This window comes from Mirounga leonina, unplaced genomic scaffold, assembly GCF_011800145.1.
Source record: "Mirounga leonina isolate KUSES-001 unplaced genomic scaffold, KU_Mleo_1.0 Mir_454, whole genome shotgun sequence".
NCBI lineage: Eukaryota > Metazoa > Chordata > Mammalia > Carnivora > Phocidae > Mirounga > Mirounga leonina.
In genome coordinates this window covers 16240834-16267061 of record NW_023270763.1, presented here as the reverse complement: position 1 = coordinate 16267061, position 26228 = coordinate 16240834, and the positions used below count along the sequence as shown (strand labels likewise).

Below are 26228 nucleotides of genomic sequence, written 5' to 3'. Positions count from 1 at the left end.
ATCATCCTAGGACACAGGGAGCCAGACATTTACTATTTCCTGGGAGAGATTTAATGAGTCTGTCTCTGATCTAGAACACCTCATGTGCACATTTGGGATAAAATTAATAAAAATGAACATTAAAAACCCAAGAGAGAGGCAAAAAGAGAGTCCAAAGGGTGAGATAAAACTGAAACGTAAGCAGAAACTCAGATTAAGACCGGACAAATCCAGGGAAAGGCTGAGAGAAAGTGTGGCTGAGAGGCCAAAAGAGAAGGATCCAGTGAATTTGTGTGTTTATTCATTCACTGATATTTACTGAGCATCTGCAGTGTGCACACGCTTTATTCTAAATTGGAGACAAGCAGGGTACAAAATTTATATTCTGGTAGGAGGAATCAGTCAAAAAAACCAATAAGTAAAATATTGCTTGTCAGATGGTAATAAATGTTATAGGGAAAAACAGAGCAGTGGGAGGGAGATATGAGATTTAAAATCGGGGAATTAGGAAAAGCCGCACTGAGAGTAGGATGGAAACCATGTCCGAAAGAGTGTTCCAGGCCGAGGGGCCAGCAAGCCCAAAGGCCAAGGCTGGTGAGCAGGTGGGGAGGGATGAGAGGAGAATGAGGTCAGCTTCAGTAGGGCTTTGTAGGCCACAGTGAGGACTTTGGTTTTCATTCTGAATGCAATTTAAACTGAGTTTTGAAGGCTAAGCATGTAAAAGCCCAAAGCTCTCAGGGCAGAATCAACTTCTGGGCTGCAGGCTGTGGATTCAGTTCCTTCATTTATTCAACTGTCCCTCTATCAGTCATTTTCCAAGCACTTAGGGAGGCCCACTTTGCCCCAGGGCCTGTGCTGGGCACTGGAGAGACCAGCAGGGAAAAGACCTTCCCCTCGACTCTGGAGGAAGAAAACCTTTCAGGGTAGTCTGAGGTCCTGTCCTCCTGCAGATGGAGCTAATACGGTCACTGTGATCTTGGAGAGCCATAAACTTGGGGAATAAGTGGGTGACAAACTGGGGAGGGCCACAGTCAGGGACAGGGGAGGCTGGAGAGTGTGGAATGGGGGGCGGTGGGGTGGGGGAGAAAGGAGAGACTCCTCCCAAACGTGTTTCTGTCTTTTCTGTGGTATGAGGGGCCCCATCTCCCTGCTTTTGTAATTTCTGGCTCCAGGCTGAGCCAGGGAGGGGCCAGTGGATGGACCAGGACAGGTGGCCTTGACATGTGATGCTTGCCCGCTGACAACTCAGTCCTCACTTTTAGAACGGTTTCCAGAAGTGATGGAAGGGGGTGGGCAGGACAACTAAATATAGTCCTGGGGCCAAGACTCAGTCTGGGAGGGTCTGTCTGCGATTCACTGTGTGCCCTCACCCGTGGTGTCGGCTCCCAGCTGTGCCTGTGGGTCCCCTGTCCTTGCTCTGAGCTTGCTGCTTGCCCTTTGCCTGTCTCCAGACACAGCTCTGACACCCACCTAAGGTTAGGCCTGACCTTGAGTGGGCCTCCTGGGAGTCTCTTTTCGCCCAAGATCTCCATCCAGACCTGTGAGTCCTGTGGGTCTTGTGGGCCTGGAGATATGGGGGAGGGGAGGCCTGGGGATCCCGGAGAGGTAGGAAGGTAGGGGGTGGGGGCTCTGCGGAATTTGGGGCAGGGGCTGAGGCCTGGGCCTAAGACAGGGGAAGGACTGCAACCTGGACTCCTGTTTAGGACCTGGGATTGAGACAAGGTCCCTGTTAGGGGCTGTTTTGGGGGCTGGGGCTGAGAAATGCAACTGAGACTGCTTTGGGGCTCAAAACCGAGTCCCCCTTCCCCGTTGGCCAGAACCAGAGTCCTTTTCTGTAGGAGACGTGAGGTCTTTATAGGCTGGGGATCCTCCCTGTCTGGGTCTGGGGCCGGGCCTGGTTCGCGGCTCCGCGGAGCCTCCCTGACTGAGCCCTCCTCTCCCCAGGTCCGTCATGTCGGCTGCGCCGGGCCTCCTGCACCAGGAGCTGTCCTGCCCGCTCTGCCTGCAGCTGTTCGACGCGCCCGTGACGGCCGAGTGCGGCCACAGCTTCTGCCGCGCCTGCCTGAGCCGCGTGGCTGGGGAGCCGGCGGCGGACGGCACGGTGCCCTGCCCGAGCTGCCAGGCACTCACGCGGCCGCAGGCGCTCAGCACCAACCTGCAGCTGGCGCGCCTGGTGGAGGGGCTGGCGCAGGTGCCGCAGGGCCACTGCCAGGAGCACCTCGACCCGCTCAGCATCTACTGCGAGCAGGACCGAGCGCTCGTGTGCGGCGTGTGCGCCTCGCTCGGTTCGCACCGCGGCCACCGCTTGCTGCCCGCCGCCGAAGCTCACGCGCGCCTCAAGGTGCGGGGATCGGGCGGCCTTCGGCGGCGGGGGCGCCGGGGTGGGACGGGGTTGTTGGCTGGAGCGGGGTCTGGCCGATCTGGAGGTCGCCGCATTGACCTGGATTCTGAGCTTCGGGGCCGGGGGCGCCTGGAGCGGCGGGGGACGCGGGGCGGAGCGAGGCCGCTAGGGAATGGGGGCTGACGAGCTGCAGGCGGAGAAGGGAGCCTGGAAGAGGCACTCAGGGGCGGGCCCTGGGGAACGGCTGCGGCCCGGAACCTAGATTTCCCGGGCTTAGCGGCTGGAGCGCGCCCAGAGATGCAGGGGCAGCCGCCACACGGCGGACTTGGCTGAGCGGGGAGGAGAACACGTGTCTGCGGCCCGCGAGCACCGCCCCTTCCGCGGGCGTAGGCGGGGCAGATAGGACTAGCGGGGCGGGGCTTGGGGGCGGGGCTTGGGGGGGCGGGCGGCCGGGGGGCGGTGTTAGCCGGGGGGCGGTGTTAGCCGGGGGGGCGGTGTTGGCCGGGGGCGCGGTGTTGGCCGGGGGGGCGGTGTTGGCCGGGGCCGCGGGCCTGCTTCGCGGAGGCCCGCGTTCTCCCCCGAGCTGCAGAACTTGTGCGGGCCCGAGGGTCACTACATCCGGCGGCGAGGGCAAGGCAGGCCTGGGAAACCCACCTCTGTGCGCAGGCCCGGGTTGGCACCGAGACCTAAATCCGGGCTGTTTTTCTCGATGGAGCTGGAAGTCTTGAACGCTTATGTACTGAGCCCACACACAGTTGTGCGCACCCCAAGGTTTGCGATTCCCACGGGTGCCCAGAAAAGATACCAAGACATTAGCAAATAGAGACGCGCGCACACACACATACACACACTGGCTCGTCCGTGTCAGACGTGTGGCAAATCACACGCATGTAGTGACAGGAGAGTATGTGTCTACACAGGCCCAGGAAGGTCTGCCATGAAGCATTTGCTGGGCTGTGGAAGAATAAACGACAGGTGCGGGAGGGGGACGAGGCGGGTTCTGGAGTCAGGGAGCGGTCCTTAGCCCCGGCAGGGAAGCTGCCATCGTCTTCTTGAGAACGATGAGCGGGGTGAGCTTCTGCGGGTTATCTTTGCCCACAAACATCAGCGTTTCCACTGCACTTCTGCTTGGCCCCCAGACTTCTAAAGAGAGTAGACCACCGTCCTCAGGCGGGTATTCGAGGCCCCCAGACTCCCCCAGGGACCCAGCCTCACCGTCCCTCCCCCTCCTGCCTTGCCCAGTTCTGCCCAGTGCCGACTGGTGGTCTTCTAGACCAGCGCAGGAGCTTCTTCCCGGGAGTCTTCCCAACCCAGGCTCACCTTTGCTGGTAACCCCAGAACTCCCAATCTGGGCCGAAGAGAGAGACCTGCCAAGAGGGAATAGAGTCCCCGACATGCAACAGAGCACCAGGGGACCCAGGAGCCTGGAGGGGACAGATGGGGCGGGATACATTCTGCCAGGATCCGCATCAGCCCAGCCCCAAGCCACAGAGAGGGGCTGGCAGGAATTCTGAAGAAGGGACCCAAGAAGGGTCTGACGGAGGAGGGAGACAGGAAGGCTGGGGCGCGCGGCTGGATGCCTGGGTCCTTGGCGATGAAGAGGGGCTGTGTCCAGAGACCATGTACCAGGACTCAAGAGTGGTCGAATGGGATCTGCCGGGAGCGGGGGACTGATGCGACCCCTTGAAACCGAGCTGCCTCCTCCTGCATGCCAATGTCGTGCAGCCTGACTGCCTTGGGCTCGCAGCCGAAGTGCTCACCGCAGAGGGCAACCAGCTTGTGGAGCGTCTAGCTGCCGGAGAGGCCCCGCGGGATGTTCTGGAAGCCTCGGCGCAGCGGCTCCGCCCCCAGCTTCAGTTTGAACTTCTTAAGCTCATCCGCGGTCAAGTATTCCCCGCGCATCCAGGGTGGCGTCACGCCTCTTCCTCATGGCTTAGCCCTGTCGCCACTGAACCTCTGACGACGACTCCATGCTAAGAGCCACCAGGTCTGCCCTGTCTTGCAGCAGGCCGGAGCATGACCTGAGGCTGGCCACGGGGGCCATGGGCTAATCCTGGGGCTTCCGCTAAGACGGGGACTCATCCGCAGCCAGAGCCTAGAAGGTCTCTCAGCTTCCCTTGGGCGGAGTGGGGAGGAGGCCACAGATCTGCCACAACCCCGGGTGAAGTGAGGAAGACTGTTCCCATTCTGCAAAAGAGGAAACTGAGGTTGGAAGCCATGGAGGAGGGACTGGGACCGTCTGATTCCAGGGCCATACACTTTCCAGGCAAAAAGTGACTTTGGCAGGGGCTCTTAGGAGTTTCCCTACACCTGCCTTTCAGGACTCACAAACTGGCAGGCCTAGGGGAGGATCCCACCCACAAATCTGTTTGGTAGACGCAGCAGATAATATATTTTTTTAAAGTAAGCTTTCCCTCCACCAGGAGATCGAGAGTCACATGCTGTACCCACTGAACCAGCCAGGTGCCCCAACACAGCAGACAATTTTTAAAAAAGATTTTATTTATTTATTTGAGAGAGAGAATGAGAGAGAAAGCATAAGAGGGGTGAGGGTCAGAGGGAGAAGCAGACTCCCTGCTGAGCAGGGAGCCTGATGCAGGACTCGATCCCAGGACTCCAGGATCATGACCTGAGCCGAAGGCAGTCGCTTAACCAACTGAGCCACCCAGACGCCCCACAGCAGACATTTTTATTAAATTGCCTGCCCCCACAGCCCTTGGCGGGGGGCAGGAAGGCTGATTGGGGTGTTTTGTTATTGTTCTGCTTTTAAGGATGGGGTAAAGCCCAGAGAGAGGAGGAGGTTGAACTTCTTCTTCATACATCCTACACTCACCCCGAGAGGCGGGCTGTGTCAGCGCTGTGCCCCTCTGTTTGTCACCCTCACAAAGACCCGTGCTAGGGGTGCTAAAGGCCCAGGGTGTGGGCTCAGGGGAGGGAGGCCAGGGAGGATTTCCCTAACTAGGCAGTGGGAGGGTAAGGCGTTCTCGACATCAGGACCGGGCCGGCGAGGGCCTAGAGATCTGCACACGAGTTTGGGGAATGGTGAGATGCCCACCTGACTGGCGGAGGAGCCGGCACTGAGGCTGAGCCAGAGAGTGCAGGTTTAGGGCGGCACGTGGAGGGCGGGGGCAGCCCCTTCACTTCTTTATGCCTCACCCCCTCAGACGCAACTGCCGCAGCAGAAGCTGCAGCTGCAGGAGGCGTGCATGCGCAAGGAGAAGAGTGTGGCTGTGCTGGAACATCAGCTGATGGAGGTGGAGGTGAGGGGCTCAGCACAGCAGGGCCGGGGGACTGGGCATCGGCCTGGGGCTCCCAGCCCAGTGCTTTTGCCTGTTTGCTCCCCCAGGAGATGGTGCGTCAGTTCCGGGGGGCTGTCGGGGAGCAGCTGGGCAAGATGCGGGTGTTCCTGGCGGCACTGGAGGGCTCCTTGGACCGTGAGGCCGAGCGAGTGCGGGGTGAGGCAGGGGTCGCCTTGCGGCGGGAGCTGGGAAGCCTGAACTCTTACCTGGAGCAGCTACGGCAGATGGAGAAGGTCCTGGAGGAGGTGGCCGACAAGCCCCAGACTGAGTTCCTCATGGTGAGCACTGGATGTCCTTCCCTCTCTGCTTCTCAGCCAGGGTTCGGGGCCTAGAGACCTCATCCCATTGTCAGACATGGACTTTGAGGTCCAGAAAGGGACAGGACAAGGCCAGGTCACATATCGGGGGAGGGGAGCAGGACTGCTGTTATGGTTGTTTAGGTTGGACACTGCACAAAGACACTGGATTTAAGTGGGCACCATTCATATCATAGACATTGTAGGTTTGTATGTTTTAGATAATCTTCTACCCAGTGGAATTGGTCTCTTGAGGAAAGGGAGTACGTTTTTATAGCTCACACAGAGGTAAAGGGCTAGGGTTGGCTTTAAATTCTGGGTTTCTTTTGGCTTTCCTGTTTCTTCCTGACCCCACACTTAGCATTCCGGTGGTCCATCCATCCTCAGAAGTCCCCAGCGTCTCCCCTGCCTGTCTCACCTCCATCTCTTTATCTCTCTTTCCAGAAATATTGCCTGGTGACCAGCAGGTGAGATCAACTTGGCCCTGCCCCTTTTCCCAACTTGCCCTAGTCTTCAGGGACACTGGCTGGCTCACCGTCTAATCACAGCAAGCCTGTACACCCCATTCTGTCCACCGCCATCTTCCTGCATTTGTTGAGCACAGAAATGACCCTGACCCTGACCTGGTCTTTCTCCTCAGGGACCTCCCAGACTGGTGCTGGGGACGGACCTGGGCGGGGACACAGGCATCCGTAGGGGCTCAGTGCTGCAGTGGCGGGAAGGGGGTGCCGGCGGCAGGCTTCGCAGAGGGGGCGCTGGAGGAATGCCAGGAGTGGGGAGGTGAAGAGCTGGGGGAAGAGGCGGGCCAAGACTGGTAAGAGGGAGAGAAGATGAAGCCGCTGTGGTAGGTGAGGGCAAACTGGAAGGCTGAGGAGCTTGGCCCTTATCCCAACAGAAGGTACTTCTTAAAAAAAAAAAAAAAATTTTTTTTTTTTTTTTTTTTTTGTGGGGGTGCCTGGCTGGCTCAGTCGGTGGAACCTGCGACTCCTGATCTCGGGGTCGTGAGTTTGAGCCCCACGTTGGGTGTAGAGATCACTTAAGTAAGTAAATAAACAAAAAAATTGTGGTAAAATATACATGATGTAAACTTTGCCATTTTAACCATTTTTTGACGTACACATTTTAAGTTCAGTGACATTAAGTACATTCGTGTTGTGCCACCACCATCCAGCACCATCTCCCTCCAGAACTTTTTTTTTTTTAAAGATTTTATTTATTTATTTGAGAGAGAGAGAGAGCATGAGAGGGGGAGGGTCAGAGGGAGAAGCAGACTCCCCGCTGAGCAGGGAGCCCGATGCGGGACTCGATCCCGGGACTCCAGGATCATGACCTGAGCCGGAGGCAGGCACTTAACCAACTGAGCCACCCAGGCGCCCCTCCCTCCAGAACTTTTTCATCCTTCCAAACAGAAACTCTGACAGAGTTTTAATAAAAGCCCAGGTGTGATGCAGGAGAGATCCTGGAACTCCACCACAGCCCCTGTCCTCCTCTCTTTGGGGTAACGCCTCGGGCCCTCCCCTGCTCCATGCCTCCTCCAGGAAGTCCCTCCACACACAGCTGCCCCCACCTCCTCGCCCCCAGGCTACAGAAGATCCTGGCAGAATCACCGCCGCCTGCCCGTCTGGACATCCAGCTGCCTGTCATCTCAGATGACTTCAAATTCCAGGTGTGGAGGAAGATGTTCCGGGCTCTGATGCCAGGTACTGGGGAGGGGCTGTCTCCGGGTTTGTGTTTGTAACTGTGTGGTTGAGGGGAGGTCCTGGCTACGCAAGAGAGGCCTCTCAGTCCCAGCTGGGAGGTCATCGAAGAAGGTGCCCATTGCCCCTTTACCTCTGGGGTTTGCCTTGCACCCTTGTAACCTGTGCTCAGAGAAGGACCTTTGGGGGCATGGGGTTTATGGGTGGGGGGCTGACGTGGGGAGGACCCTGCTTACCGTTGGCAAGCCCTGTGTGATCCTGGGTCAGTTCCTGCCCCCTCTGGCCGGCGGAGATGATCATGGCTGCCAGTTGGAGGCTGAGGGTGTGCAGAACAGACACCCTGGGGATGGGCCTAGGCCAGACACTGACTCTGGTGGCCTGTGGCTGGGGAGGCCCCTAAGGGTTCTGCCTCCTGTCCCTGAGAGCTAGGTCACATAGGTGCCATAGGTTACAGAACTCCAGGACATGCACACATGGCTGGAATAGCCCTGACCGCCTTGCAGGAGGAGGGGTGGGGGGAAATTCTGTTTTATCCAAGGCAAGAGAGGCCCAGAGACGGGCTCGAGACTGACTGAAATCACACAGCTGGGTGAGGCGGGGGCCGGCCTAGGACCCAGCTTCTTTTTTCTTTAAATCTTTTTATTTTTTATTTATTTATTTGAGAGAGAGACAGAGAGAGAGAGAGAGAGAGAGAGAGAGAGAGAGAGAGAGACAGCATGAGAGGGGATAGGGTCAGAGGGAGAAGCAGGTTCCCCGCTGAGCCGGGAGCCCGATGTGGGACTCGATCCCAGGACTCCGGGATCATGACCTGAGCCGAAGGCAGTCGCTTAACCAACTGAGCCACCCAGGCGCCCTAGGACCCAGCTTCTTGACTGTCTCCTGCTTTGGGACCTGGGCCTCAGCTACTGACTTACATGCCTTGTATCCACGGGATCCTCCCTACCTTGGAAAGAGGCAGTTATGGCCTCGTTTTCCAGCCGAGCAGACTGAAGCTCAGACAGGTCCAGTCTTTGGCCCAAGCCAGGAAGCAGAGAGGGACTCACCTCCCAAAGATGTTGGGGGGGATTAGAGCAGACCGGCTGGCCCCTAAGTTGGTTGGGAGAAGCTTGCGGGAGGCAGACACGCAGGGGCCTGACCGCTCTGCCCTTGGCAGTTATGAAGGACCTGACCTTTGACCCGAGCACGGCCCACCCGAGCCTGGTGCTGTCTCCCTCCGGCCGCCGCGTGGAGTGCTCGGAGCAGAAGGCGCCGCCGGCCGGAGAGGACCCGTGCCAGTTCGACAAGGCTGTGGCGGTGGTGGCGCACCAGCTGCTGTCCGACGGCGAGCACTACTGGGAGGTGGAGGTGGGCGATAAGCCGCGCTGGGCCCTCGGCGTGATCGCGGCCCAAGCCAGCCGCCGCGGCCGCCTGCACGCCGTGCCCTCGCAAGGCCTCTGGCTGATCGGGCTGCGAGACGGCAAGATCCTGGAGGCGCACGTCGAAGCCAAGGAGCCGCGCTCACTGCGCACCCCGGAGAGGCGGCCGTGGCGCATTGGGATCTACCTAAGCTTCGGCGACGGAGTCCTCTCCTTTTATGATGCCAGCGACGCCGACGCCCTCGAGCTGCTCTTTGCCTTCCACGAGCGCCTGCCCGGGCCCGTGTACCCCTTCTTCGACGTGTGCTGGCACGACAAGGGCAAAAACGCTCAGCCGCTGCTGCTCGTAGGGGCTGATGGCGAGGAGGCCTGAGCCGCCCACTGGGTTGGGGAGGGGGGCAGGGTCCTGCAGGCCTGGAAGGAGACGGGGCGCGCAGGGGTTGTCAGGACTGAAGGCAGGGCCACGGTGGGGTGGGGGTGGGGGTTGGGGACGGGAGACTCTAAGAGTTCTGAGAAGTTGGAAGTTTTAGGTGTTGGAGTGGCTGCGGGGAAGGGAGATCTAAAGTTAGGTCAGTAAGGAAATCCCAGTTTGGGAACCAGGAAGCCCAAAATCTCCAGGAAGAAATTGAAGTTGAGGGAAGGAGTGAAAAGGGTCAGGTGTCTGGGGTGGGGGGGATCTGAAGAACTCTGTAGAGCAAGGAGCTCCTTCAGCCTCACCTTCCCCTCCTTGGTGGCATTGGGGCAAGGGGTCCAGACCCACCATACAGAAAGGTCTTTCCCTTCATGGTTCTCAAACTTGGGCGTGCATCAAAACCACTTTTTCAAAGCATGTAACAGTGACTTGTTAAAGCAGAGTGCTGAGTTTCTGGTTCACTAGGTCTGGGGGCAGGACAAAATTTTGCTTTTCTAACAAGTTCCCCGGGGCTATGCTGTTCCTGCAGGTTATAAGTGGGATCACCTGGAGAACCCCGGACTTAGACACTGGTCTGTTCAGTAAACTCTCCATTACACAGAATCAGTTATCAGATAGCTATCAGCTCTCAGGAGTAGAAAACACAAACCTGTATTCCTCTGGCGATTCAACAGTCATTGAAAAACTGCCAGAGCCCACGCTAAGTGAATAAACTGACCCCCCAACTATTTCCCTTTTGCCTCTGGAGTATGTTTACTGAGTGTCTTGGACACTGAAGAAATCTCTCAAGTTGCCAACCAAGAGAAAGAGCCTGATACCAATCCCAGCCTGGGCCCTGCTGCTTGTGGAGAATAGAAGGCTCCCCCCACCCCCCCACCCCCTCTTCTCCTGGATTGGCCCCTCGCTGCTTACTCACTGGTTCACACCTTCTTTGGTTTTAGCTCAATGGCCCATTTCTTGGGCTCTGGAATTAACCACTGAGGCCCAGAGTGAGAGTTCTGCTTCCTTAGAGGGAAAGGCCTTTGGGGACTCAGGCAGGTGGGATTGCCCCTCCTATCTTGAGAGAAGATGATGGTGTGGGGCCATTTGTTCTCTCTGTCGGGATGCTGCTGCTGATGTGTGAAAGGGCCTGGGAACTCCTGGAAACAGGTGCCAATATGGGAATTTTCTTGGGGGATAAAGCAAAAGGAAGGTGTGGGTAGGGTAAGAGAGGCCTCAAGATCTGGCTGGGGGGCATCCCGCATTCCTGGCTGTGTCTCCCAGAGGAATAGCTCTCAGACACCGAAGAGAGGATTAATTTGAGAAGCTGTTTCATGCTAGAAAATAAAGTGAAAGGGTTATTTGGTTGTAAAATTCAGCAGCATTAATAGAGACGATTATATTCAGACTCCTTCCCCATTAAATCTGTGCGAAGGGACAAGTGACCTATTGTTAGGCTTAGTAAACTCCTATTGTCCACCTGGCTTTCAGTCTTGACCCATCTCATCTTTCCAAAAACACAAATGTGGTGGTAGGATCCAGTTGCTCAAAACTTTCAACAACTCCATTTTCCTGCAGGAGAAAGCCCTAGATCTTTGGCTCAGCATATGAGATACCCTGCTATTCTCCAGCCACATCTACTCTCTGGCCCTACTGACCTCTTGGGGTCCTTGCACCACCACATCACATAACTCTCTGTTAGGAATGCTTTTTTGCTTCCCATTCATCCTACAGGGATTCCCTGAACCACCACTATTTTCTATCCTCTCCAGACCCCAGCTCGTCTTTACAAGGTGCATTCCAATGCCCTCCCCTGTCATGGGCTGGCGATGTCCAAGATCCCAAAGCCCCTTCCTGAAGAATTAGGTGCTCTGAGAAACAGATGCCAAGACAGCATTAAATGTGCAAGGGTTGTATGAGGGAAGATGCCAGTGTAGGGGCAAACAGGGCTGTCAGATTATGATGCCAGTCTGACCCTGAGTGAAGGAGAGAGTGAGGGAAGGTTGGGGGAAAGTGTCGTTGATAGCTGTGGGGACTTCTCTACGAGTTGCCTGTGCAGGGAGCCCTGTGTGTCTCCAGTATGGGCCTGCCTTTGCGTCCCTGCTATGTTTGCATCATTGCTGGGAGCTGGCTGTGGGAGCTGTGCTTGGCACAGATGCAGGAATGGGTTTCACAGCTCTTCAGCTGCTGCCCTCAGTCTTTGCTCCCCTTTGTTGGAGTTCTGTCAGGAAAATGTCTTTTCACAGCCACCGCAGGTTCTTTCTACATAAAGTTACCTTGGCTTGAGCTGTGTGCACTGAGGGAAACGACCCTGTGACCTTGCCTATCTATGGCTGACTGAGAGAGGGGGTCCCCGAGACAAAGGCTGTCATGATGTGACAAGTTTGTGGGAAACTTTGCCTAGTCAGAGTGTTCCTTGTTGGGTGGTGGCCACCTGGCCCATCCAGAATCTTCCTGGCGATGTAGGAAGGTGAAATGGAAGCATAGAGCTGGGTTCCTCCAGCACCCGTGTCTACAAAGACCAGAATCTTCTCCTTTAGTACTTCCCCCTCATGGAGACTCTGGGAACCCAGAGCAACCAGCTGCTGAGAGGTATGGCCATGAATCCACAGGTGCATGATGCATCTTAGAGTATCAAATTTATACGAGGATTATTATTATTCTTGATGGTGGTGGTGGCGAGAAAGTTGTATAATTTAACCAGTAAGTAAACATTGCAAACATGTTCATATTAAAACAAACATATTATGGAGTACAGAATTGACAGGAATTTTTGAGATTAAACAAGAGATGTCCACGAACTTTTGTATTTGTACTGGCTGTTTGGATCTAGACTTCTAGACCCTCAGGGATATGAATTCCTAAAATTATTTTAAAAAAATTAAAAAAACTGAGGGGTACCTGGGTGGCTCAGTGGTTAAGCATCTGCCTTTGGCTCAGGTCATGATCCCAGGGTCCTGGGATCAAGCCCCGCATTGGGTTCCCTGCTCAGTGGAAAGCCTGCTTCTCCCTCTCCCACCCACCCCAGCTTGTGTTCCCTCTCTCGCTGTATCTCTCTCAGTCAAATAAATAAATAAATAAATAAATAAATAAATAAATAAATAAAATCTTTAAAAAAATTAAAAAATGCACAAATATACTTAATAATATCTTACAGATAAGAGGAAAGTTCTCTGACCATGTTTCCCTCCCCCACCCATTCCTAATTTCTTCTCTTTTTTCTTCATCAGAAATAATGTCTGTTGTCAGTTTGGGGAGTAGTTTTCCAGGACTTCCTGTACATATATATGTTCCACAGAAAATACATAGTATTATATTTTTCTTTCTATATAAATGATGTCATACTCTACATGAACATGACATATTCTACAACATGATTTTTTCACTTAGTCATATAGTTAGGAGATCTATCCATGTCACTATGTAGAGTGCACCTTCTCCTTTTTAACTGCTGTGTAGTATTCCACTATGTGAATGTGCCATTGCTTACTTAATCATTCCCTGATTAATTGGCATTTGTTTCTATTTTTTTGTAATTACAAATAGTGCTGCAAGGAGCATCCTTGTATCTGCCCCTGTGTACACATGCACAAGGGTTTCTCTAGGGTAGATTCTGAGTGGTGGAGTTACTGTGGCCTAGCATGTATACCTTTAAAATTAGAATAGGTGGGGTACTAAATGAGAAAAATGTGCAGCCAAGAATACTATATCATTGAAAATAGAAAGAGTGATAAAAAGCTTCGAGGACAAACAGAAACTAAAAGAATTTGTGATCACCAAAGGAGCCCTATAAGAAATATTGAAAGGGGTTCTCTAAGCAAACAGAGAGCCTAAAAGTAACATAGACCAGAAAGGAACAGAGACAATATACAGTAATAGTCACCTTACAGGCAATACAATGGCACTAAATTCCTATCTTTCAATAGTTACCCTGAATGTAAATGGGCTAAATGCCCCAATAAAAAGACACAGGCTATCAGATTGGATAAAAAAAGCAAGACCCTTCGATATGCTGTCTGCCAGAGACTCATTTTAGATCCAAAGACACCTCCAGATTGAAAGTGAGGGGGTGGATAACTATTTTTCATGCTAATGGACACCAAAAGAAAGCTGGGGTTGCAATCTTTATATCAGACAAATTAGATTTTAAACCAAGGACTGTAATAAGAGATGGGAAAGGACACTATATCCTACTTAAAGGGTCTATCCAACAAGAAGATCTAACAATTTTAAATATCTATGCCCCTAACATGGGAGCAGCCAATTATATAAGCCAGTTAATAACAAAATCAAAGAAATATATTGGCAATAAAACAACAATAGTAGGGAACTTTAACACCCTCCTCACTGAAATGGACAAATTATCTAAGCAAAAGATCAACAAGGAAATAAAAGCTTTAAATGACACACTGGACCAAATGGACTTCACAGATATATTCAGAAAATTCCATCCCAAAGCAATGGAATACACATTCTTCTCTAGTGCCCATAGAATGCTCCAGAATAGATCACATCTTAGGTCACAAATCAGGTCTCAACCGGTACCAAAAGATTGGGATCATTCCCTGCATATTTTCAGACCACAATGCTTTGAAACTAGAACTCAGTCACAAGAGGAAAGTCGGAAAGAACCCAAATACACACAGGCTAAAGAGCATCCTACTAAAGAATGAATGGGTCAACCAGGAAATTAAAGAATTTAAAAAATTCATGGAAACAAATGGAAATGAATATGCAACTGTCCAAAATCTTTGGGATACAGCAAAGGCGGTCCTAAGAGGGAAGTATATAGCAATACAAGTCTTTCTCAAGAAACAAGAAAGGTCTCAAATACACAACCGAACCCTGTACCTAAAGGAGCTGGAGTACAGCAAATAAAGCCTAAGCCCAGCAGGAGAAGAGAAATAATAAAGATCAGAGCAGAAATCAATGAAATAGAAACCAAAAGAATAGTAGAGCAGATCAACGAAACTAGGAGATAGTTTTTGAAAGAATTAATAAGATTGATAAACCCCTGGCCAAACTTATCAAAAAGAAAAGACAAAGGACCCAAATAAATAAAATCATGAATGAAAGAGGAGAGATTACAACCAACACCAAAGAAATACAAACAATTATAAGAACATATTATGAGCAGGGGCACCTGGGTGGCTCAGTCGGTTAAGCGTCTGCCTTCGGCTCAGGTCATGATCCCAGGGTCCTGGGATCGAGCCCCGCATCGGGCTCCCTGCTCCGCGGGAAGCCTGCTTCTCCCTCTCCCACTCCCCCTACTTGTGTTCCCTCTCTCGCTGTGTCTCTCTCTGTCAAATAAATAAATAAAATCTTAAAAAAAAAAAAAAAGAACATATTATGAGCAACTATATGCCAACAAATTAGACAATCTGGAAGAAATGGATGCATTCCTAGAGATGTATAAACTACCAAAATTGAACTAGGAAGAAATAGAAAACATGAACAGACCCATAACCTGCAAAGAAATTGAGGCAGTAATCAAAAATCTCCCAACAAACAAGAGCCCAGGGCCAGATGGCTTCCCTGGGGAATTCTACCAAACATTTCAAGAAGAATGAATACCTATTCTTCTGAACTGTTCCAAAAAATAGAAATGGAAGGAAAACTTCCAAACTCGTTTTATGAGGCCAACATTACCTTGACCCCAAAACCAGATGAAGATCCCACCAAAAAGGAGAACTACAGACCAATATCCCCGATGAACATGGATGCAAAAATTCTCACCAAAATACTAGCCAATAGGATCCAACAGTACACTAAAAAGATTATTCACCATGACCAAGTGGGATTTATTCCTGGGCTACAACGTTGGTTCAACATCTGCAAATCAATCAATGTGATACACTACATTAATAAAAGAAAGAACAAGAACCCTATGATCCTCTCAATAGATGCAGAAAAAGCATTTGACAAAGTATAGCATGCTTTCTTTCTTTCTTTTTTTTAAAAGATTTTATTTATTTAACAGAGAGACACAGTGAGAGAGGGAACACAAGCAGGGGCAGTGGGAAAGGGAGAAGCAGGCTTCCCGTGGAGCAGGGAGCCCAATGTGGGGCTCAATCCCAGGACCCTGGGATCATGACCTGAGCTGAAGGCAGATGCTTAATGACTGAGCCACCCAGGCGCCCCTATAGCATCCTTTCTTGATTAAAACTCTTCACAGGGTAGGGATAGAGGGCACATACCTCAATATCATAAAATCCATCTAAGAAAAACCCACAGTGAATATCATCCTCAACAAGGAAAAACTGAGAGCTTTCCCTCTAAGGTCAGGAACACGCAGGGATGTCCTCTATCACCAATGTTGTTCAACACAGTACTAGAAGTCATAGCCTCAGCAATCAGACAACAAAAAGAAATAAAAGGCATCCGAATCAGCAACAAAGAAGTCAAACTCTCACTCTTTGCAGGTGATATGATACTTTATGTGGAAAACCCAAAAGACTCCACCCCAAAACTGCTAGAACTCATACAGGAATTCAGTAAAGTGGCAGAATATAAAACCAATGCACAGAAATCAGTTGCATTTCTATACACCAACAAGACAGAAGAAAGAGAAATTAAGGAGTCAATCCCATTTATAATTGCACCCAAAACCATAAGATACCTAGGAATAAATCTAACTAAAGAGGCAAAGAATCTGTACTCAGAAAACTATAGAATACTCATGAAAGATATTGAGGAAGACACAAATAAATGGAAAAAGGGTTACATGCTCATGGATTGGAAGAATAAATATTGTTAAAATGTCTATTCTACCTAGAGCAATCTACACATTTAATGCAATCCCTATAAAAATACTATCAACTTTTCCCACAGAAATGGAACAAACAATCCTAAAATTTGTATGGAACCAGAAAATATCCCAAATAGCCAGAGAAATGTTGAAAAAGAAAACCAAAGCTGGAGGCATCACAATCCAGACTTCAAGCTATATTACAAAGCTGTAATCATCAAGATGGTATGGTACTGGCACAAAAACAGACACATAGATTAATGGAACAGAATAGAGAGCCCAGAAATGGACCCTCAACTCTGTGGTCAACTAATCTTTGACAAAGCAGGAAAGAATATCCAATGGAAAAAAGACAGTCTCTTCCTTCTGGGTCTCTAACTAGTCTTTAGCTTAAAATCTAATTTGTCTGATATAAGAATTCCTACCCCAGCTTTCTTTTGAGGTCTTTTGGCATGGAAGATGGATCTCCATCCCTTCACACTACATCATTCTTAAAGGGTCTATCCAACAAGAAGATCTAACAATTGTAAATATCTATGCCCCAACATGGGAGCAGCCATCTACATAAGCCAACTGTTAACCAAAATGAAGAGTCATATTGATAACAATACAGTAATTGTAGGAGACCTCAATACTCCACTCTCAGCAATGGACCAATCATCTCAGCAGAAAATCGACAAAGAAACAAGAGCTTTGAATGACACACTGGACCAGATGGACCTCATAGATATATACAGAACATTCCACCCTAAAACAACAGAATATTCATTCAACTCAATCACAAGAAAAGATTTGGCAGAAATTCAGACACTTGGAAGCTAAAGACCACTCTGCTCAAGAATGTTTGGGTCAACCAGGAAATCAAAGAAGAACTTAATTCATGGAAACTGATGAGAATGAAAACACATCAGTCCAAAATCTATGGGATACTGCAAAGGCATTCCTAAGGGGGAAATACATAGCCATCCAAGCCTCACTCAAAAAAATAGAAAAATCCCGAATTCACCATCTAACTTTACACCTTAAAGAACTGGAGAAAAAGCAACAAACGATGACTAAGCCACACATTAGAAGAGAAATAATTAAGATTAGAGCAGAGATCAATGAATTAGACACCAGAAACACAGTAGACCAGATCAACAAAACTAGAAGCTTGTTCTTTGAAAGAATTAATAAGATCAATAAACCACTGGCCAGACTTATCAAAAAAAAAAAAAAAAAAAAAAAAGAGAAAGGACCCAAATTAATAAAATTATGAATGAAAGGGGAGAGATCATGACTAACACCAAGGAAATAGAAACAATTATTAAAAATTAGTGTCAATACTGGGGGGAAAGATGGCGGAGGAGTAGGGGACCCTATTTCAAGGGGTCCCTGGAATTGAGCTGGATATCTACCAGACCACTCTGAGCACCCACAAAACCAGCCTGAGATGTAAGAAGATCTGGATCTCTTCAAACAGAATATCGCATGCGGTTGGTTTTGAGGTACAAAGCAGGGAGCCGTGATTCCACGGGCAGATATCAGAGGATAAATGGCAGCAGGAGGGTGCCTGGCCATGGGGATCCTACACCACTGGTGAGCGACAGCCTCCCGTGCTGGGGATGGGGCCCAGATTTGCAGACTGGTAGTGGCAGGGAAAGGACTTTAGGGCAGCCCCGAGGGTGGAAACCCAGAGTGGTGGGGTTGCGCAGGCGAACTGGGAGCGGCTGGTGGTTTTAGAAGCACAAAGGGCAGAGACAAACCCCGACCTGGAGGCAGGACTGGGAGCACTGCGGAGGGGCGCACAACCCAGGACACTGCAGTTTATAGCCGCACGGACAGAAATGGAGATGGTGTGGCCTGGAGAGCTCACTGAAGAACAGACTGAGATCTCTCTGTGCTCTGAGGCAGAGGGTTGGAAACAGTCTCTTGTGCTCTGACTCACGGAAGAGACACAGAAAGCCGCCAGGGAAAGCCACCAGAGAACAAAAGCCCCAAGACTGATTCCCGCTGAGCCCATCCCCCACCACAGGGGGCAGGGCAACTCCGCCCAAACAGGGTTGCCTGAGTAACGGCGCGTCAGGCCCCTCCTGCAGAAGACAGACTGGGAAAACAAGAGGCCAGCAACCCTAAGGTCCCAAGAAAACAGGTGCACCTTGCTTGGGTTCTGGTCAATAATTTGGACTCTATACATTCCCTCAAACACGCATCAACAGAATGACTAGAAGGAGGAGCCCGCAAAATAGAAAAGACTCAGACATTATGACTTATGCTGCAGATTTACAAATGGATGCAGATATAACCATGTCGGAGATGGAATTCAGGCTATCAATTGTGAAGACAATGGCTAGAATGTAGAAATCAATTAATGTCAACATAGAGTCTCTAAGGGCAGAAATGAAAGCTGAATTGGCAGAACTTAAAAATGCTATCAATGATATCCAATCCAATCTAGATAATCTAACAGCTAGGGTAACTGAGACAGAAGAGAGAATAAGCGATCTGGAAGACAGTATAATAGATAAAAAGGGAAAAGAGGAGGCCAGGGAAAACAACTCAGAATCCATGAAAATAGAATCAGAGAAATAAGTGACACCATGAAGCGTTCCAATGTCAGAATAATTGGAATCCCGGAGGGAGTGGAGAGAGAGAGAGGACTAGAAGATGTATTTGAGCAAATCGTAGCTGAGAACTTCCCTAATCTGGGGAATGAAAGAAACATTTGCGTCCTAGAGGCAGAGAGGACCCCTCCCAAGATCAAGGAAAACAGGCCAACACCCCGGCATGTAATAGTAAAACTTGCAAATCTTAGAACCAAGGAAACCATCTTTTTTTTTTTAGATTTTTAAAATTTATTTATTCATGAGAGACAGGGAGAGAGAGAGAGAGAGGCAGAAGCAGGCTCCCTGCTGAGCAGGGAACCCAATGCGGAACTCGATCCCAGGACCCTGGGATCCTGACCTGAGCCGAAAGCAGACGCTTAGCCATCTGAGCCACCCAGGCGCCCCCAAGGAAACCATCTTAAGGGCAGTTAGGGAGAAGAGATTCCTTACTTACAGAGGGAGGAACATCAGAATAACGTCAGACCTATCCACAGAGACCTGGCAAGTCGGAAAGGCCTGGTAAGACATATTCAGGGTACTAAATAAGAAGAACATGCAGCCAAGAATACTTTATCTGGCAAGGCTGTCATTTAGAATGGATGGAGAGATGCAGAGCTTCCACGACCAGCAGAAACTGAAAGAATATGTGACCACTAAGCTGGCCCCGCAAGAAATATTAAGGGGGGCTCTATAAAAGGAGAAAGACCCCAAGAGTGATAGACAACAGAAATTTACAGGGACAATCTATAAAAACAAGGTCTTCACAGGCAACATGATGACAATTAATTCATATCTTTCAATAATCACTCTCAACGTGAATGGCCTAAATGCTCCCATAAAACGGCACAGGGTAGCAGATTGGATAAAAAGACAGGACCCATCCATATGTTGTCTACAAGAGACTCATTTTGGACCTAAAGATACATCCAGACTGAAAGTGAAGGGATTGAGATCCACCTTCCATGCCAGCAGCCTCAAAAGAAAGCTGGGGTAGCAATTCTTATATCAGACAAATTAGATGTTAAGCTAAAGTCTGTAGTTAGAGACACAGAAGGACACTATATCATTCTTAAAGGGTCTATCCAACAAGAAGATCTAACAATTGTAAATATCTATGTCCCCAATGTGGGAGCAGCCAACTACATAAGCCAACTGTTAACCAAAATAAAGAGTCACATCAATAACAATACATTAATTGTAGGAGACCTCAATACTCTACTCTCAGCAATGGACAGATCATCTAAGCAGAAAATCAACAAGGAAACAAGAGCTTTGAATGATATACTGGACCAGATGGACCTCATAGAAAAAGAAAAAGAAACCAAGGAAATAGAAACAATTATTAGAAATTAGTGTCAACTAATAAGATCAACAATCCACTGGCCAGACTTATCCAAAAAAAGAGAGAAAGGACCCAATTAATAAAATTATGAATGAAAGGGGAGAGATCAGGACTAACACCAAGGAAAGAGAAACAATTATTAGAAATTATTACCAAAAACTATATGCCAATAAACTGAGCAATCTGGAAGAAATGGAGGCATTCCTGGAAACCTATAAGCTGCCAAGACTGAAACAGGAAGAAATTGAAAACCTGAATAGGCCAATAACCAGTAATGGGATTGAAGCAGTGACCGAAAATCTCCCAAAAAACAAGAGTCCAGGGCCTGATGGATTCCCTGGGGAATTCTGCCAAACATTCAAAGAAGAAATAATACCTATTCTGCTGAAGCTGTTTCAAAAAATAGAAACAGAAGGAAAACTTCCAGACTCATTCTATGAGGACAGCATTACTTGATCTCCAAACCAGGCAAATAACCCATCAAAAAAGGAGAATTTCAGACCAATATCCTTGATGAATATGGATTCCAAAATCCTCAACAAAATCCTAGCTAATAGGATCCAACAATACATTAAAAGGATCATCTACCACGACCAAGTGGGATTTATCTCTGGGGTGCAAGGGTGGTTTAACATTTGCAAATCAATTAATGTGATAGAACACATTAATAAGAGGAGGGAGAAGAACCATATGGTCCTCTCAATTGATGCAGAAAAAGCATTTGACAAAATACAACATCCTTTCCTGATTAAAACTCTTCAGATTATAGGGTTAGAGGGAACATTCCTCAAGTTCATAAAATCCATCTATGAAAAACCCACAGCGAATATCATCCTCAATGGGGAAAAGCTGAGAGCCTTTCCCTTATGATCAGGAACACGTCAAGGATGCCCACTCTCGCCACTATTGTTCAACATAGTACTAGAAGTCCTAGCAACAGCAATCAGACAAAAAGAAAAAAAAAAAAAGAAATAAAAGGTATTCAAATTGGCAACAAAGAAGTCAAACTCTCTCTTTTCGCAGACAGCATGATACTTTATGTGGAAAACCCAAAAGACTCCAACCCCAAAGTACTAGAACTCATACAGCAATTCAGCAATGTGGCAGGATACAAAATCAATGCACAGAAATCAGTTGCTTTCTTATACACTAACAACGCAACTGTAGAAAGAGAAATTAGAGAAATGATTCCATTTACAATAGCACCAAAACCCATAAGATACCTCAGAATAAACCTAACCAAAGAGGTAAAGGATCGATACTCTAGGAACTACAGAACACTCATGAAAGAAATTGAAGAAGACACAAAAAGATGGAAAAACATTCCATGCTCATGGATTGGAAGAATAAACATTGTTAAAATGTCTATGCTACCCAGAGCAATCTATACCTTCAATGCCATCCTGATCAAAATTCCAATGACATTTTTCAAAGTGCTGGAACAAACAATCCTAAAATTTGTATGGAATCAGAAAAGACCCCAAATCGCCAAGGAAATGTTGAAAAAGAAAAACAAAGCTGGGGGCATCACGTTGCCCGATTTCAAGCTATATTACAAAGCTGTGATCACCAAGACAGCATGGTATTGGCACAAAAACAGACATATAGACCAATGGAACAGAAGAGAGAACCCAGATATGGACCCTCAACTGTATGGTCAAATAATCTTTGACAAAGCAGGAAAAAACATGCAATGGAAAAAAGACAGTCTCTTCAATAAATGGTGCTGGAAAAATTGGACAGCCACAATCAGAAGAATGAAACTCAACCATTCTCTAACACCATTCACAATGATAAACTCAAAGTGGATGAAAGACCTCAATGTGAGGCAGGAATCCATCAAAATCCTAGAGGAGAACATGGGTAGTAACCTCTTTGACATTGGCTGCAGTAACTTCTTTCAAGATACATCTCCAAAAGCTAGTGAAACAAAAGCAAAGATGAACTTTTGAGACTTCATCAAGGTAAAAAGCTTCTGCACAGCAAAGGAAACAGTCAACAAAACAAAGAGGCAACCCACGGAATGGGAGAAGATATTTGCAAATGACACTACAGACAAAGGGCTGATGTCCAAGATCTGTAAGAACTTCTCAAACTCAACACCCAAAAAACAAATAATCAAGTCAAAAAGTGGGCAGAAGACATGAAGACACTTCTCCAAAGAAGAGATACAAATGGCTAAGAAACATATGAAAAAATGTTCATCATCATAGCCATCAGGGAAATTCAAATCAAAACCACATAGAGATGGGGGGAAAAGATGGCGGAGGAGTAGGGGGCCCTATTCCAACTGGTCCCTGGAATTGAGCTGGATATCTACGAGACCACTCTGAGCACCCACGAAATCAGCCTGAGATGTAAGAAAATCTGGATCTCTACCAACAGAACATCACATGCGGTTGGTTTCGAGGTGTGAAGCAGGGAGCTGTGATTCCGCGGGAAGATATTGGAGGATAAACAGCAGCAGGAGGGAGGCTGGCCATGGGGATCCTTCCCGCAGGTGAGCAATAGCCTCCCGTGCTGGGGAAGGGGCACAGACTCGCAGACTGGTAGCGGCGGGGAAAGAACTTTGGGCAGCTCCCTGGCGGAAACCGGAGTGGCGGGGTCACATGTGCGAACTGGGAGCAGCTGGTGGTTTTAGAATCACAAAAAGCAGAGATGAGCCCCAACCTGGAGGCAGGACTGGGAGTGCTGCAGAGGGGCACACAACCTAGGATGCTGCAGTTTATGGCAGCACAGATAGAAACGGAGATAGTGTGGCCTGGAGAGTTCACTGAAGAACAGACTACGATCTCTCTATGCTCTGAGGCAGAGGGTTGGAAACAGTCTCTTCTGTTCTGACTCTTGGAAGAGATGTGGAAACCCGCCAGGGAAAGGCGCCAGAGAACAAAAGCCCCAAAAAACTGGTTCCCACCGAGCCTATCCCCCACCACAGGGGGGCAGGGCAACTCTGCCCTAACAGGGTTGCCTGAGTAACAGCACGGCAGGCACTTTCCCCAGAAGATAGTCTGGGAGAACAAGCGGTCAGCAACCTTAAGGTCCCTACAAAACAGGTGCATCTTGCTTGGGTTCTGGTCAATAATTTGGACTCTGTACATTCATCAACAGAATGACTAGGAGGAGGAACCCCCAAAATAGGAAAGACTCAGACATTATGACTTATGCTGCAGATTTACAAATGGATGCAGATATAACCAAGATGTCGGAGATGGAATTCAGGCTATCAATTGTGAAGACAATAGCTTGACTGGAGAAATTAATAAATGGCAACATAGAGTCTCTAAGGGCAGAAATGAAAGCTGAATTGGCAGAACTTAAAAATGCTATCAGTGAGATCCAATCTAATTTACACAATATAACAGCTAGGGTAACTAAGGCAGAAGAACAAATAAGTGACCTGGAAGACAATATAATAGATATAAAGGGAAAAGAGGAGGCCAGGGAAAACAACTCAGAATCCATGAAAATAGAATCAGAGAAATAAGTGACACCATGAAGCGTTCCAATGTCAGAATAATTGGAATCCCGGAGGGAGTGGAGAGAGAGAGAGGACTAGAAGATGTATTTGAGCAAATCGTAGCTGAGAACTTCCCTAATCTGGGGAATGAAAGAAACATTTGCGTCCTAGAGGCAGAGAGGACCCCTCCCAAGATCAAGGAAAACAGGCCAACACCCCGGCATGTAATAGTAAAACTTGCACATCTTAGAACCAAAGAAACCATCTTAAGGGCAGTTAGGGGGAAGAGATTCCTTACTTACAGAGGGAGGAACATCAGAATAACGTCAGACCTATCCACAGAGAACTGGCAAGCCAGAAAGGCCTGGCAAGACATATTCAGGGTACTAAATGAGAAGAACATGCAGCCAAGAATACTTTATCTGGCAAGACTGTCATTTAGAATGGATGGAGAGATGCAGATCTTCCAAGACCAGCAGAAACTGAAAGAATATGTGACCACTAAGCCAGCCCTGCAAGAAATATTAAGGGGCATTCTACAAAAGGAGAAAGACCCCAAGAGTGATAGACAACAGAAATTTACAGGGACAATCTATAAAAACAAGGTCTTCACAGGCAACATGATGACAATTAATTCAAAGCTTTCAATAATCACTCACAACATGAACGGCCTAAACGCTCCCATAAAACTGCACAGGGTTGCAGATTGGATAAAAAGACAGAACCCATCCATATGCTGTCTACAAGAGACTAATTTTGAACCTAAAGATACATCCAGACTGAAAGTGAAGGGATGGAGATCCATCTTCCATGCCAACAGACCTCAAAAGAAAGCTGGGGTAGCAATTCTTATATCAGACAAATTAGATTTTATTTTATTTATTTATTTTTAAATTTATTATGTTATGTTAGTCACCATACAATACATCATTGGTTTTTGATGTGGTGATGACAAATTAGATTTTAAACTAAAGTCTGTAGTTAGAGACACAGAAGGACACTATATCATTCTTAAAGGGTCTATCCAACAAGAAGATCTAACAATTGTAAATATCTATGCCCCCAACATGGGGGCAGCCATCTACATAAGCCAACTGTTAACCAAAATAAAGAGTCATATTGATAACAATACGTTAATTGTAGGAGACCTCAGTAGTCCACTCTCAGCAATAGACAGATCATCTAAGCAGAAAATCAACAAAGAAACAAGAGCTTTGAATTACACACTGGACCAGATGGACCTCATAGATATATACAGAATATTCTACCCTAAAACAATAGAGTACTCATTCTTCTTGAGTGTACATGGAACTTTCTCCAGAATAGATCACATACTGGGTCACAAATCAGGTCTCAACCAATACCAAAAGATTGAGATTATTCCCTGCATATTCTCAGAGCACAATGTTTTAAAACTGGAACTCAATCACAAGAAAATTTTGGTAGAAATTCAAGCACTTGGAAGCTAAAGACTACTCTGCTCAAGAATGTTTGGGTCAACCAGGAAATCAAGGGGAAGAACTTTAACAATTCATGGAAACCAGGGAGAATGAAACACATTGGTCCAAAACCTATGGGACAATGCAAAGGCATTCCTAAAGGGGAAATACATAGCCATCCAAGCCTCACTCAAAAAAATAGAAAAATCCTGAATTCACCAACTAACTTTATACCTTAAAGAACTAGAGAAAAGCAACAAATGACACCTTAGCCACGCATTAGAAGAGAAATAATTAAGATTAGAGCAGAGATCAATGAATTAGAAACCAGAAACACAGTAGATCAGATCAACAAAATTGGAAGTTGGTTCTTTGAAAGAATTAATAAGATCAATAAACCACTGACCAGACTTATCCAAAAGAAAAGAGAAAGGACCCAAATTAATAGAATTATGAATGAAAGGGGGAGAGATCATGACTATCGCCAGGAAATAGAAACAATTATTAGAAATTATTATCCATAACTATATACCAATAAACTGAGCAATCTGGATGAAATGGATGCCTTCCTGGAACCCTATAAGCTGCCAAGACTGAAAGAGGAAGAAATTGACAACCTGGATAGACCAATAACCAGTAACGAGATTGAAGCACTGATAAAAAACCTCCCAAAAAACAAGAGTCCAGGGCCTGATGGATTCCCTGGGGAATTCTGCCAAACATTCAAAGTAGAAATAATACCTATTCTGCTGAAGCTGTTTCAAAAAATAGAAACAGAAGGAAAACTTCCAGACTCATTCTATGAGGACAGCATTACCTAAATCCCCCAACCAGGCAAATAACCCATCAAAAAGGAGAATATCAGACAGAATATTCCACCCTAAAACAATAGAGTACTCATTCTTCTTGAGTGTACATGGAACTTTCTCCAGAATAGACCACATACTGGGCCACAAATCAGGTCTCAACCAATACCAAAAGATTGAGATTATTCCCTGCATATTCTCAGAGCACAATGCTTTAAAACTGGAACTCAATCACAAGAAAATTTTGGTAGAAATTCAAGCACAGATATCCCTGATGAGTATGGATTCCAAAATCCTCAACAAAATCCTAGCTAATAGGATCCAACAATACATTAAAAGGAACATCCACCACGACCAAGTGGGATTTATCCCTGGGATGCAAGGGTTGTTCAACATTCGCAAATCAATCAATGTGATAGAACACATTAATAAGAGGAGAGAGAAGAACCATATGGTCCTCTCAATTGATGCAGAAAAAGCATTTGACAAAATA

General features: G+C 47.9%; 1 protein-coding gene across 1 annotated transcript; it reads left to right on the top strand.

Moving 5' to 3' along the window:
* Positions 1 to 1233: 1233 nt before the first annotated feature.
* Positions 1234 to 10111, top strand: TRIM72 (tripartite motif containing 72). Its single transcript, XM_034988801.1, has 7 exons — positions 1234 to 1519; positions 1924 to 2320; positions 5485 to 5580; positions 5667 to 5897; positions 6360 to 6382; positions 7497 to 7615; positions 8766 to 10111. The coding sequence occupies exons 2-7, from the start codon at positions 1931 to 1933 to the stop codon at positions 9338 to 9340; spliced, it is 1434 nt and encodes a 477-aa protein (XP_034844692.1). The 5' UTR covers positions 1234 to 1519; positions 1924 to 1930; the 3' UTR covers positions 9341 to 10111.
* Positions 10112 to 26228: the final 16117 nt, after the last annotated feature.